Source organism: Dendrobates tinctorius, unplaced genomic scaffold (assembly GCF_039654945.1).
Source record: "Dendrobates tinctorius isolate UK_male_01 unplaced genomic scaffold, ASM3965494v1 ptg000160l, whole genome shotgun sequence".
NCBI lineage: Eukaryota > Metazoa > Chordata > Amphibia > Anura > Dendrobatidae > Dendrobates > Dendrobates tinctorius.
In genome coordinates this window covers 22,521,682-22,536,701 of record NW_027361827.1, presented here as the reverse complement: position 1 = coordinate 22,536,701, position 15,020 = coordinate 22,521,682, and the positions used below count along the sequence as shown (strand labels likewise).

General features: G+C 44.1%; 1 protein-coding gene across 2 annotated transcripts in view; it reads left to right on the top strand.

Moving 5' to 3' along the window:
- Positions 1 to 15,020, top strand: part of SMC2 (structural maintenance of chromosomes 2) — a 212,186-nt gene that overhangs the window by 166,147 nt on the left and 31,019 nt on the right. For both annotated transcript variants that reach the window (XM_073549710.1, XM_073549709.1), the window contains exon 22: positions 12,508 to 12,624. In XM_073549710.1, coding sequence (XP_073405811.1) covers positions 12,508 to 12,624 — 117 coding nt within the window. The remainder of the gene's footprint in view (positions 1 to 12,507; positions 12,625 to 15,020) is intronic.

Sequence of the window (15,020 nt, the reverse complement as noted above, 5' to 3'; positions counted from 1 at the left end):
ATTAACCCTTCACGGTTGAGCCAGTGATGTCCAAATTATTCCACAGAGTGTTGCTAGCAACTCAAATGACCAAACGGAGACGTCTCTCTGTATGGGACGATCCAAAGAGATCGGTAACCCGTTTATTGTAGTCACTTCTTTTATAATAATTTGCTTAATTATTCAAGGTTCTCAACTACCAATAAAATTATTTCACTTTATAAGCCAATAATATTGCAAGAAACCGGAAACTACATATATGTCCGTACCTAGATAGCGTAGAAAATAGTATAATGGCATATTCAGAGTAATACACCCCCCCCCAGCCCCTTATCTTTGCACTTGATGAAAACAGTCTGGTTTCATGACAGCCCATGCCAATTACAAAAATTTATCTTACAGCAACAAAAATGAAGAAACGAAACCTTCAGAGAAATGGAGAAGTGAAACTTCAGCTCTGATTTTAGTTTTAACCCTTCACAGCAGAAGCACAGGTCGGTCTAGAGTGATGGCCCTCTTGTCCCAAGCTGGCAAGAGGGCCAGTTAAAGAGGACAGGTATGGAACCTGGTCAAAAGGCACCGGTCCCATGTTGGCAATCAACTACCCCAGACCTCTCATGCAAAACCGCAGGTGGAGATGAGCCGGTTGCTTTAGCGTGCGGTACCATGGGAAGAGGGATAACTTCTACTTTGGAATGGAGATGCGGGCTTGGGTCGTGACGAACCTCATGCCCTGAAATACCAGGAGCTGAACTGGGGTCAGGGAAGACTTCTCTCTGTTGACAATCCAATAAAGGCAGACCAGAATGTCCAAGGTGATCTGAAGACTCTGATCACAGCCTCGGCGCGACGGCCCCTTGATCAGATCGTCCAAGTAAGGAATTCTTTGGAGCGAAGGATGGCTGTGATCACTGCCCTGACTTCCCAGAATACTCTGGTGACAGAGGGCCAGGCCGAAGGGAAGAGTCGAGAACTGAAAGTGATCCTCCAGGATTGCAACCCGTAAGAATCTCTGATGCTGAACACAAACAAGCATGTGCAGATAAGTATCCTAAATGTCTACAGAACAAAACTCTCCTGATTCCGTGGAAGTGATTACTGAACGTAGGGACTGAATCCTGAAAAGATGGATCCGAACATGACAGTTGAATCGCTTGAGGTCCAAAAATGAAGAAAACGATCCATCTATCTTCAGGAGTAAGAAAAAAATTGGAGTAGAACCCTGAAACTCGCTCGTTCCGGGGAACAGATCCGATTACCCCTGTGCGTACAGGGAATGCCTGACTGTCTCTCTGACCAAGGTGTTGTTGACCACCATACTTGCCGGAAGAGAAGAGAGTCTGCCTCCCACCCTGACGAAATTCCCGGCTGGGAGTGTCGGGGTCGTAAACGACAATGAATCCTCATTCACCAGTCATTCCAAATCATTGTGCGAGCGCAAAACATCTGGTACCGATTAAGAATGACTCAGACACGCAGCTGATTCAGTCTTAGCTAATGTCCTGCATCCACACCTGTCAGGAGCAGTACAACAACTGGCTTTTATTTACAAATACACAATACTATATTGAGTGTTAGGGGAAGGCGTGCATTAGGCGGGGTTTATGCAGTATACATCTAGTGTCCAGTCTCTCTCTGATTCGTCAAAACGTCTCCCGATGGTTACTCCTTCTTCACATTCCTGAGTTATCTTTTTTAGGAGAAATGAAACTTAACTCTTTAGACACTGAATTTAAGTGAAAGTGAACACTGGCAGCCATCTTTAATACAGTTACATTTGCATTAGCAAGAAATTAGGAAAAACTTATTGTTTCACAGTATAAAAATATAAAAGTTATATAAGAAAATATATTTTCACCTTGACAATCCCCCCTAAACACTAAGTTTTTCCCTTAATGAAAGATCCTTCGAGACTGTCCATGTGATGGGAAAAGGGGAGGTGGATTTCTTCATCCAGACACCTCAGAAGCTCTCCCCTAGCGAGAGGCCTCCAGGCAGCTGAACCCTTCACTAACCTCACATGGAGTTCTCCCGCTGTCCCTAAACTAAGTCTCTTAACATCATCTGAGAATGGGGGGTTTTGTCTACTCTCTTGAGGGGAATATACTTAGGGATCTTCCCTAGATCAGTACCATCGTACTCTGGTGGGTCTACTTCTTGATTGAGGAAGGTGCCAGTCGGAGTTGCTTTGGCAATAACCTTTTTATACAAGGGAATAACACAACAAAGAGTTATTGATCCAATTACAAGGAGGGCAATCAGTACTATACAAGCTTGTTGAAGGAATCCCTTGAGTCCACCCAACCAGCCGGAAAAGAAAGATGTGTCTACTCCAGCATTAGTTTTCAATTCTGCTGCTAACCCAGTTATCTTTTTAAGGGCTATCATGGTTTTTCCATTCACTCCAGAGTTCTGAGGGATATAGGTACAACACTCCTCTCCCACCATCCCACAAACTCCTCCTTTCTCAGCTAATATCATATCAAGGGCTAGTCGATTTTGGAGTGTCATTCTAGTGTTAGGGCCCAATTCTTCAACTATACCTTGGAAGGCATCTTGGCTGAAATTGACAAACCTTTGTTCACTGTAATATATGTAATTGATCCATTCAACATTTTTATTAATCTGCACCTGTGGGATTATAGAAGCAAAGCCAGCATAGATCTGGTTCTGGGCTTTAAATTGGTCAGGCACCCCCCTTGGCACTCCAATAGCATCAATATATACTAGTGGATCTTCTTCATAACTCATATGGAGCTGATCGAGGCTTCTCCTTTTCCTGGTAGGTTCATCAGGTATCTTTGGATCCCAGGGTAGAATCTTGAACTGCATAGCTAGTTTAACAAGGGTGCATTGGCCTGTCCAGGCATTTGGCAACCTAGGACGGAGCTTACCATCTCCACATAACCAATAAATGTCATACATATATTGTGTATGTTTGATTAACAAGTCAGTATCTAGAGAACTATTCTCTTTGCAGAAACCTGTCTCGAAGATCCCTACTGGTGTACCTGTGGTGTCGTGGGAATTATAGCAGGTGTAATTGTCAGCTAATACAGTTACTTCTCCTGGGACCTTTAGTTTGGGTTCCTTATGAATTAGTGGGACGTAATCTGGGCAATCAGTGGGCTTCAAACCTTTCAACAAATTCATGACACAGGCAGTGGTGTTTAGGTATGCTCTGAGTATTCAACTGGTCATTCGGAATAACAAAGGTAGCTGGAGTCAAACGACCCAGAGTACAAGCACCTTTTACCCCTACTGGCAACCATTTATATGCATTGTCTCCACATACCCAGAGCATGTCACTAGGTAGGTCCCATAGGGCTGAATGTTGTAATACCAGTCTATGAACTAAATCTATGAACGCAGATACATTCTGAAGCATACACCAATTTGGAAGTTGTCCTAAAGGGCTACAATACCCTACATCGGGATTTCTACAGGTGGGAGTTCCTTTCTCATATCCAGATGACTCGTTGCAAGGTATATACCTGAAATATTAAAACAAGTTTCATTATTGCCCTGGGGAAATAAATTGGAATACTTCCAGGACGTGTTATGCAACCTTCTTTCTAGCAGTATTGGTTTGAAGGCATCAGTAGAGTGGGAAGTTACATTAATACTAACTTGTAGGCCATACATTGGAATTTGCCCCAGGTAGGTTAACCGAGTTCTATTCCTGGGTACCCAAGCCCCCCCTTTATATGCCAGATATTGAAGGTTTGTATTACTTCCTGAAAGATTACCCTGCCACCAAGGGTATCCTACCCATCCCACAATAGGTATTCCAACAGTTGTGTTCCATAACTTCACATTATTTGTGGCATTATTAGCGAGTGTATCAGAACAACTGGTCCAGGCAAATAATTCCTCGGGTGGCACAGGAATAACAAGGAACGGAATACTAGTGGCCGATATTGGTGAATGTGTGCAGATCCAGCAATCTGCTGGAGACTGAGTGTCTTTTGACCAATCATTTAGTATTTTTTCATGATGTTGTATAAACTTATTATTCAAGGACATTGGAGAATTTAGATTGTCCCACGCAGCTACCATTATTACAGATAATGCAACAAAACCAAACCAAAACATTATGCACTCTTATGCTTTGTTAATTCCTGTGGCTAGTTTGCAATGCGATGCGTGGATCCAGGTTGGTCGTCCTTCCAACTTAACAGCAGTAGGCGTTGTCAGGAGTACTTGGTAAGGTCCTTGATATCGGGGTTCAAGGGTCTTTCTGGAGTGTTTCTTGACATATACGTAATCACCAGGTTGTAGACAGTGAGTTCCTTCCACACTATCTGGATCTGGAATGGAAGAGAAAACTAGAGAATGCATTTGAGTTAAATGCTTTTGCAACTGGATTACATAACTTGTCAAATTATCCACATTGAGTGTTAAGACCTGTGGGTAGTACAACCCTGTGTTCGGTGGTCTTCCAAACAGTATCTCGAAGGGTGACAGTTTAGTTTTCCCCGTGGGTGTGTACCTTACTGAGAATAATGCTAATGGGAGACACTCTGGCCATGGTTTATGGGTTTGCTCCATGGTTTTCTGTATTTTCAATTTTAGTGTCCCGTTCATTCTCTCTACCTTCCCTGAACTCTGTGGGTGGTAGGGTGTATGAAATGCTTGTTCTACACCTATCATTTGCATTACATTTTGCATTACCTCAGCAGTAAAGTGTGTACCTCTGTCTGATTCAATTGTTTCAGGGACACCGAATCGTGGTACTAGTTCCATCACCAGTTTCTTTGCAGTAGCTCGAGCTGTAGCAGTTTTCACCGGGTAGGCCTTTGGCCATCCAGAGAAGAGATCTACACATACTAGGATATTTGCATACACTCCTACCTTGGTAGCTGTATGTCGTCAATCTGCCGTCTCTGAAACGGGTAGAGAGGCCTAGGTGTCGCTTTCTTAGGGACTTTTACTGTTTTACCTGGGTTGTGCTGTGCACAGATGAGGCATGATTGTACAAGTTTCGCGGCTGCGCAACTGAAGCCAGGAGCAATCCAGAAGGCATCTACCATGGCACACATGTGACTTTTTGAGGTGTGATTGGGGCCATGTGCTGCTTGCGCCATGATTGGGAACAGGGACTTTGGTGGGCACATTTTATCCTTATTCTCCCATACTCCATTTGAGTTCAGCTCAGCTCCCAGTCTCCCTCGGTGTACCTTCTCTGTTTGGGCAGCCTTTTGCTGGAGGGATTTCAGGACATCTAGACCCAATGTGGCTGGAATACGCTGACTCCCCGCCACCGTCCACTGCTCTCTCTATTCCGCCTTGTGCTATTTTAGCAGCCTCGTTTGCCCTTCTATTGCCCTCTACCTCCACGGAGTCACCTTTGTGTGTGCTTTTACCTTGACAATGCCAACCTGGACTGGTAACATCAATGCCTCCATCAATTGTTTCACCAGCTCTGCATTTTTAATGGGCTTCGAATCTGTGAAAATGTTAGCGACTTTACCTGCAGCGGCTCTACACGCCTCAGTGAGTGCCTTCAACTCTGCCTCCTGCGCCGACATGTGAGGAGAGAGTGGTTCCGCTCGGATTACCTCATGTGAGGATACTACTGCATATCCAGTGTAGAATCGTCCATCCTGGTGGTATCTGGGGCCATCTACAAAAAAAAAAACTCAAAGTCTGCATTAGGAACAGGTTTTTCATGAATGTGTGCAAACCCAACTGTCTCCTGACTCATCAGTTCTATGCAGACATGTTCATGCGTCATGTCAAAGTATCCTTCCTCACTTGCCAATACGGTCACCAATTCCCCCTTTTCTGAATCCACAGGCAGGAGGGTGGCTGGATTCAGAACGTTACATCTTGTGAGGAGTGACATACTCAGGAATTAGTAGAGCACACTCAAGTCGGAGCTGTCTGGCCATAGACAGATGTTTTGGTTGAACTTGTAGGAGTATGGCATGGATGTCATGTGGGGAATAGATTGTCAAAAGAAACGTCAGTGTCATCTCACATGCCTTCCCTATTACGTCTCCACTTTTTTCCTTGTGCTCCAGCATACATGACAGGTCGTTTTATTGTCCTTGTTTGCTCAATTTCTTTAGCTACCTTAAGGAGGTCTTTCGGATCTACATGTCTCCATTCAGGTCTGGCTGTCTGTACTGCGTCTCGTAAGTCTTTGTTCATACCGTCAATGAATGCATCCACCAGTATTCTAACATCAAGTGGATTTATGCAAATGTACCCCATGTCTGCCCATTTCAGCTGTAACCGTCCAAGGTATATCTCTACTCTCTCTCCTCTTTGCTGTGTCACATTAGTCAGGAGTACAGACTGCTCTGATTGTTCCACTGCAGCCCATTGTCTTAGTGACTCACAGTACATGTCTGCTGTACTTCCTTTATGTGTCTGTAAAACGGGAATGGTTGGTCTTCAGGGGCAGGCAGCTGCTTCAGCAAAGCTAGCTGGTCAGAGGGGCTCCAGGGATAATACACCTGTATCTTTCTTATTCTAGTCACACTTCTAGGTCCTGATGGGGTTGGCCGTCTGATGTCTACTGTCAGCTTACTCCTCAAGGGCCAATGTCCCCACTACCCACTATCCACACTATTATGTCAGCTTCTTATGATCTTGTCTGGATAGGATTTAGTGCAATTCTCTTAGGTCAGTAGCACAGGTCACACAAGTAGCTATTCAGTCTGGATTTGTCTGAGTCTGACCACAGTGTTTACAAGTCCATCTGTTTTGTCTGGGTCTCTGGTTACACTTTGTCAATCAAACATTCATAATACACCTTCCACACTGCTGCACATTCTCAAGCATCATTTATTCACTTGCTATTTTCTTCCCTTGTCTGTGCCTTTTTGTACATCCAAACATTCACACTCTGGTATTTTTGCCTTTTTCAATATTTGTCCCACTTGTTTTACTGCTTCCTTCCTTCTCTGTCTCTTGTAATTTGACACAATTTGCTATACAAATCAATCACACAACTAGAAGCAGGTTCAAACACATTAATGACCAAGCAATCACTTACAATTCCCTTCTAAATTAGGCACCATATCTTACTTTTAACTTCCAATCTTCAATTAAGTACTGTTGCTTTAAAATGCACAAATCTTTCAGCTTGTACCTTACGGATAGAATTACAGAGAATTTTGAGCACAACTCACACTCAGCAGAGATAAGAGCGAAGGGAGAAGAAACTACGCAGCGCCATCCTTCACCCCTCCCGTCAGAATGCAGCGTCGTCCTTCACAGAATTCTGTAGTTCTTTAGACTTATCAAAATCAATTTCTACAAAGAAACTCAAAATCACGGGATTTCACTGTAAGAGCAGATAACTGTATAATGAGATTAACCATGCCTTGCCCTTTTTCTGGCCAAATGCATTCAGGAAACTTTACAATGTAATGCCACATATAACACGAACTATATCATTACTCAATTCATTCAGTCTCAGATGTAGATTTGAAATATCTATAACGCATCTGTCCGGGATACGGCAATGCTCGGGTGTCCTGTAATCATATATAGGGCCTGCAGTGTGTAACACTATATCACAGGGCAAATTCCCTCACTGGGTGGACATAGCGTCTCCTGGATGCAAGGGGCCACAACTGGCAAGGTAGGCCTGACACTCTTGGGTTATGGCTGGGCCTCCCTTTTTAGCTATCTGTTGGGCCAAACCACCTCTATGCGACAGGGTAGAGTTAGCTGGGTTCACTATGGCTCCTACCTGGTGGGTAACTATGTCCCCATACCCCACTGAGAAAAGAACCTGGGAGCCCTGAGGTGTGATGTAATAGCGTGAATGACAGGGGAACCAGATTTCAGGGTCATGGGGCAACCTAGAGGATTTGTTGAGAGGGGTAGGTAGTGGGCTCCTTCCGGGCCGGGGGGATTCGAACGGACCTAATAGCAGTGGCGGGGCAGGGGGAATTGTAGCAACCTGATTGTCAGAATCTTCTGATCCCTCATCATCTCCGATAGCTTGGCGCCTCATACGCATTACGGACCGGAAAGCCGTACTGCCGGTCAGGGCATCAAGAGTGAAGGGACCTTGACCAGGTGTATTTACAAATATCACAGTGGGTTGCACCGGGAGACTAGGCCCAGAGGCCGGAACAGAAACAGGAACATTAGAGGTGGGAACAGCATCGGTCGGTGCCGGAGGTTTCTCAGGAAGTGGTGGTCCCTGATAGTACTCGCCGGAAAGTGTTACCAGCGGACATAGTGGCTGGGGAGGAATTCCGGGTGCACCAAGATGGCTGCCGGTGGAGGCGTGGCATGCCCCACTTCCGTCCATGGTCTGGGCGGAACCCCAAGGACGGCCCGCCCCACACACACGGCAGGTTTCCACCCAGGTTGGATTCTGCACGCCACAAACAGGACACACCCACGTTTCTGGAGAGCTCGTCTTGTCGCCATTATAGGGCGGTGGTTGGGACTGCATTTTCATCATCAGTGGCACGGCGGCCATTTTACAATCTATAAGATCACAGTTCAAAGGCATTTTATAACCAAACACAGGTTCCGCATTGTCTGATCCTCCTTCCCCATCAATCTCTTTCCATCCTTCATTCTTCAAGCCTCGCGCAACTCGCAGATGAGCTTGTGCTTGTTCTAACAATCCTTTATCTTTCAACATGCCTTGTTTGTTCTCTATGAGATTATGCCACATAGCCGGCTGTAATCTCCCTGACGAGGGCAATCCTACATGCTTATACAATCTCTCAACATTCTTGACTGCCTTCTTGCCTTCCCGTGACGCTACTATTGCCTTGACCTCCACAGCGTCCTCATCTAACTTGTGGGGCACAGACTTCTTCTGCTTTAAGATACGCAGCATGACTCTTACAGAATACTATGGTTCTCTGCAGAAAAACCACTGGTAGCGATATCAACACTGATGTTCCACAGTACGGAGCCTCACGTTCGACGTACTAGGAAAAGAGCCTCGCGCTCAATATTTCCTTTCCCTAACCTTGAACAGCAGTGATTAACAGATTATCCTGCCACGATATTCCAACAGTCGGGAGGCGGTCTCCTAGTGAGAGCCCTCCACAGAAATACAGGTGGTCCCTTCTCGGGACGTCTTAATTACCTAGCTGGTACAATATCACAGAGGCTGCGTCTCCTATCCCTTCCTCTAGGTTGCCCCACAATCTGCAACTAGCTCAATTTATCACTCCACTTCACTACTAGACAATAGTCACGGGTAGGGTGGTTGAATGGAGTACAATGACCGGTGGAGGAGGTGTGGTGTACACGAGGACGCGCAGAATGCGACGCCTCTCAGTTGCTGGTTCAGAGCGTGGCACAGGATCGCACTCAGTCTCACCACTCGACCGGTCACCCCTCAGACCCAAGGAGACCACAGACAAACCAATAACGGCTGAGACACTAGCAAGTGTGACACATACAGTGTATATGATCTCACTTACCGTGTTTTGGAGGGTGATCAGTCCTCGAGGTCAGCCACTACAGGTATCATCCACAGACATCCAGGCATGGGTCCAGAGGAGCCTCGGATCACTGTCCACGCCCCACGTTGGGCGCCAAATTGTCGGGGTCGTAAACGACAATGAATCCTCATTCACCAGTCATTCCAAATCATTGTGCGAGCGCAAAACATCTGGTACCGATTAAGAATGACTCAGACACGCAGCTGATTCAGTCTTAGCTAATGTCCTGCATCCACACCTGTCAGGAGCAGTACAACAACTGGCTTTTATTTACAAATACACAATACTATATTGAGTGTTAGGGGAAGGCGTGCATTAGGCGGGGTTTATGCAGTATACATCTAGTGTCCAGTCTCTCTCTGATTCGTCAAAACGTCTCCCGATGGTTACTCCTTCTTCACATTCCTGAGTTATCTTTTTTAGGAGAAATGAAACTTAACTTAACTCTTTAGACACTGAATTTAAGTGAAAGTGAACACTGGCAGCCATCTTTAATACAGTTACATTTGCATTAGCAAGCAATTAGGAAAAACTTATTGTTTCACAGTATAAAAATATAAAAGTTATATAAGAAAATATATTTTCACCTTGACAGGAGTGACCAGTTACGGTGAGGAGAACCTGTCGGCATGGGACCCTGGAGACAGGGCGGAAGTCCCTGAAGCAGAGATGGGTCCCCGATTCCTCTTCACACATCAGGAGCCCTCAGCTGTAAGAGGGTCACTGGCATCGGGGATCCTCCTTCCCGCACCGTCTCCAGACGGTGCAGAAGACGGTATCAACCCCTTACAAGAAGGGGGGAGGCCACCGATGGTGACCACTGTCCTCCTCTCAGCCCTCTCCGAGGAGAGGGGTGAAGAGGGGAAAAGGCAAGGACTGGGCACCAGTATGCGCCCTGAAAGACCCGTAAGGGTGACAAGGGAAAAAGTCCTGCCTGCGGGTCCGAGAGTGGGCGATGTGGGTGACACCACACTGCTCTCTCGGTCGCATACGTACTGGAAAACCGGGTGAGACATTACACCCTATTACCCTAGAAAGACGAATCTGAAAAACAAAGGGAAAAAGATTAATAAACACACACAAGGAATCTTCAAGGAAAAATGCGAATCTCGCTCCAGATCCAGGTCCGCCTCCTACAAGACACTAAGCTTAAACTGAGGTATTTTGTGCCTGTCGGTGGGTGTATACTGCAGAGGAGCTATTTTTACTTTTTTGCATAGTGTCAACCTCCTAACGACAGCAGCATATACACCCATGGCTACCTGTGTACTCCAATGAAGCGATAAAGAAACTAAATTTTGGTGGTAAAAACATAATTTTCTTCTTTGTCCAATGGTATAAAATTCTGTGACATACCCGTGATGTCAATATGATCACTGCACGCTAAGATTAATTCATCAGGAGGTGTAGTTTGTAAAATGATGTCTTTGAGGGGTTCTGCTGTTTCGGCAACTAAGGGATTTTTCCCAGTGGGTCATGGCACACGCAATCCATACCAGTAATATCTGCACTGTAATATGGTGCTCCTTCTCTTCTGAGTTTTTCACTGTGCTTGAAAAGTATTTCCTGAGTACATGTAAGGTATTGGTGCACTCAGGAAAATTTTTTACAATACATAGATCCATTTTTTTCTTATTCGCCCTTAAAAAAAAAAATTAAAAACTTGGGGCTAAAACATCATTTTAGTGTCAAAAATGTACTTCTTTCTTAACCACCAAATTGTATAAAATTCTGTGAGGCACATGTGATGTCAATATGATCACTGCACCCCTAGATTACTTCATTGGGGGAGTAGTTTGTAAAATGAGGTCACATATGGGGGTGTCTTTTTTTTCTGGCACCTCAGGTGCTCTGCCAATGTTACATGGCAGTCTCAAAAATGTTCCAGCAAAATCTGAACTCCAATATGACGCTTCTTCCCTTCTGAGCTTTGCACCGTGCCTCAAAAGTAGTTTTTAACCACATATAGGGTATCTGTGTACCCTGAATTGCACAATTTAAATTTTGGAGTCCATTTTCCTCTTGCCGTCCTTGTGAAAATGAGAAAAAATGGGGCTAATGCAATTTTGTGGGAAAAGGTCTTTTTTTTTTTTTTTTTTTTGCAGATCAATGTTGTAAAATTCTGTGAAGCACCTGGAGGTTCAAAGTGCTTACCACATGTCTAGATAAATTACTTGAGGCATCTAGTTTCTAAAATGGGATCACTTGTACCCAAACAGTGGAACCACCACCACACATCAGGGGCTCTCCAAACGAGACACAGCACCCGCAGACTATTCCACCAAGTCTGCATTCCAAAATGTTACTCTTCTTTTCTGAGCCCTGCCGTGCGCCCAAATGTTAGTTTTCCTAAACATATGGGGTATCTGCAAACTCAGGAGAAATTGCACTACAAACGTTGGGGTCCATTTTCTCCTTTTACCCTTGTGAAAATAAAGAAATTTGGGTCTAAAGTAAAAATGATTTTGTGAAAAAAAGTTAATGTTCATTTTTTTTCTTCCACATTGCAGAAATTGCTGTGAAGCACCTGAAGGGTCAATAAACTTCTTGAATGTGGTTTTGAGCACCTTGAGGGGTGCAGTTTTTAAAATGGTGTAAATTTGGGGTATTTCTGTCATAGGCGCCTCAGTCTCTTCAGTTGTAATGTGGTTCATAAAAAAAAAAAAAATCATTTTTTTGGAAATATGAGAAATTGTTGGTCAACTTTTAACCTATTAACCATTTTGTGTTACATAACTCTGGTTTAAGGGCAGAAAAATTAAAAGTTTGAAAATTGCGAACTTTTCACCTTAATTTTTTCACAAATGAGTGCAAGTCATATTAGACAAATGTTACCACTGTCATGAAGTACAATATTTTACGAGAACAGTCTCCGAATCAGTGGGATATGGTGAAGCGCTCCAGAGTTATTACCACATAAAGTGACACTGCTCAGAATTGTAAAATTTGGCCTGGTCATGAAGGTGCAAACAGCCTTGGGGGGAGGAGCGGGGGTAAGAGTTTAAAAACCAGTAATAATTGCAACTGTTCTAACAGTTTTACATTAAGATTTGCTCTAGGAATGGCGACCTAATGAGTTTTATTTTTACAGTATAATGACTTGAAGAAAAAGAAGAGAATAGTGGAGAATGACAAGTCTAAGATTTTGGGCACTATTGAAGAACTTGATGAGAAGAAAAACAGCGCTTTAAAGATTGCATGGGAAAAGGTAAGGGGCTCTGTCGTTAGTTATGCTTTGAACTTTAGGGATGTGATTGTACGCCTACAACAAAACAAAATTGTAGTCACCTTAACCCCTTTCCTACAATGGAAGTACTATTCAGTCCATGTGACCTGGGACCTAAGTCCCAAGGACGGAATAGTACGTCTAGTGCGATCAGCTGCGCTCACGTGGTGAGCGCCGCTGATCGCGGCCGGGTGTCAGCTGATTATCACAACTGACACCCGGCACAATGTGTCAGGGGCGGACACGAACCGCCCCCGACACGTTAACCCCTGGCACACCGCGATCAAACACGATCACGGTGTACCGGGGGTTAAAGGGAAGCATCGGCAGGGAGGGGGCTCCCTCCGTGCTTCCCTGAACCCCCACTGCAGCGCAATGTGCAGCACTGCTGCGGGGGGGGCTCTTCCCTGCAGGTCCCCGAATCCAAGATGGTGAGTGGGACCTTCGGGGGCCTGCAGGGAGCTGTCTTCCTCATGCCTGCAAAGCTCAGGCAAGGAGGAAGCCTGTGTAGTGCCTGTGACAGATTGCTGATCTGTCACAGCAATCTGTGATGTGACAGATCAGCGATCTGTCACAGGACAGTGATGTCCCACCTGGGACAATGTCATAAAGTTAAAAAAAAAAAAAAAAAAGTGTAAAAATAATTTTAAAAAAATCGCTAAATGAATTAAAAAAAAAATAAAAAATCCCTAATTCATTTTTTGGAAATAAAAGAAAAGCAATAAAAGTACACATATTTGGTATTGCCACGTCCATAACGTCCCGCCCTATAAAACTCGCATTAGTTAACCCCTTTAGCGAACCCCTTAAATAATTAAAATAAAAAAGAAGCAAAAAATTATTTATCATACTGCCGAACAAAAAGTACAATAACGCACGATCAAAAAGACGCATATAAATATCCATGGTACCGCTGAAAACGTCATCTCGTCCCGCAAAAAACGAGCCACCACACAGCGTCATCAGCGGAAAAATAAAAAAGTTATAGCTCGCAGAATAAAGCGATGCAAAAATAATTATTTTTTATATAAAATTGTTTTCATTGCATGAAAGCGCCAAAACATAAAAAAAGACCTAAATGAGGTATCGCTGTAACCGTACTGACCCGAAGAATAAAACCGCTTTATCAATTTTACCGCACGCGGAACGGTGTAAGCGCACCCCCCAAAAGAAATTCATGAAACGCTGTTTTTTGTTCATTCTGCGTCCCAAAAATCGGAATAAAAAGCGATCAAAAAATGTCACGTGCCCGAAAATGGTATCAATAAAAACGTCAACTCGTCCCGCAAAAAATAAGACCACACATGACTCGGTGGGTCAAAATATGGAAAAATTATAGCTCTCAAAATGTGGGGATACAAAATATTTTTACAATAAAAAGCGTCTTTTATCGTGTCACAGCTGCCAAATATAAAAACCGCCATAAATAGTAAATCATACCCCCTTAGTTGGGGAAAAATAATAAAATTAAAAGAAAATATATTTATTTCCATTTTCCCATTAGGGTTAGGACTAGGTATAGGGATAGAATCATAATAGAATCATAATAGAATCATCATAGAATCATAGAATTAGGGCTGAGATTACAGTTAGGGGTGTGTTGGGGTTAGGGTTGGAGTTAGAATTGGGGGGTTTCCACAGTTTGGGCACATCAGGTGCTCTCCAAACGCAACATGGCGTCTGATCTCAATTCCAGTCAATTCTGCGTTGAAAAAGTCAAATGGTGCTCCTTCCCTTCCAAGCTCTGCCATGCGCCCAAACAGTGTTTTACCCCCACATATGGGATATCAGCCTACTCAGGAAAAAATTGCAAAACAACTTTTGCGGTCCAATTTCTCCTGTTACCCTTAGGAAAACAAAATATTGGGGGCAAAAATATCATTTTTGTGAAAAAATGATTTTTTTATTTTCACGCCCGGGCGTTATAAACTTCTGTGAAGCACCTGGGGGTTCAAAGTGCTCACCACACATCTAGATAAGTTCCGTGGGGGGTCTAGTTTCCAAAATGGGGTCACTTGTGGGGAGTGTCAATAGTTTAGGTACATCAGGGGCTCTCCCAACGCACATGACACTCGCAGACCATTCCATCAAAGTCTGCATTCCAAAACGTCACTACTTCCTTTTTCCGTGCCCCGATGTGTGCCCATACAGTAGTTTTCTCCCACATATGAGGTATCAGCGTACTCAGGACAAATTGGACAACAACTTTTGGGGTCCAATTTCTCCTGGTACCCTTGGGAAAATAAAAAAATTTGGGACTAAATGATCATGTTTGTGGAGAAAATATGATTTTTTTATTTTCACGCCTGGCATTATAAACTTCTGTGAAGCCCTTGGGGGTTCACAGTGCTCACCACACATCTAAATAAGTTCCTCAG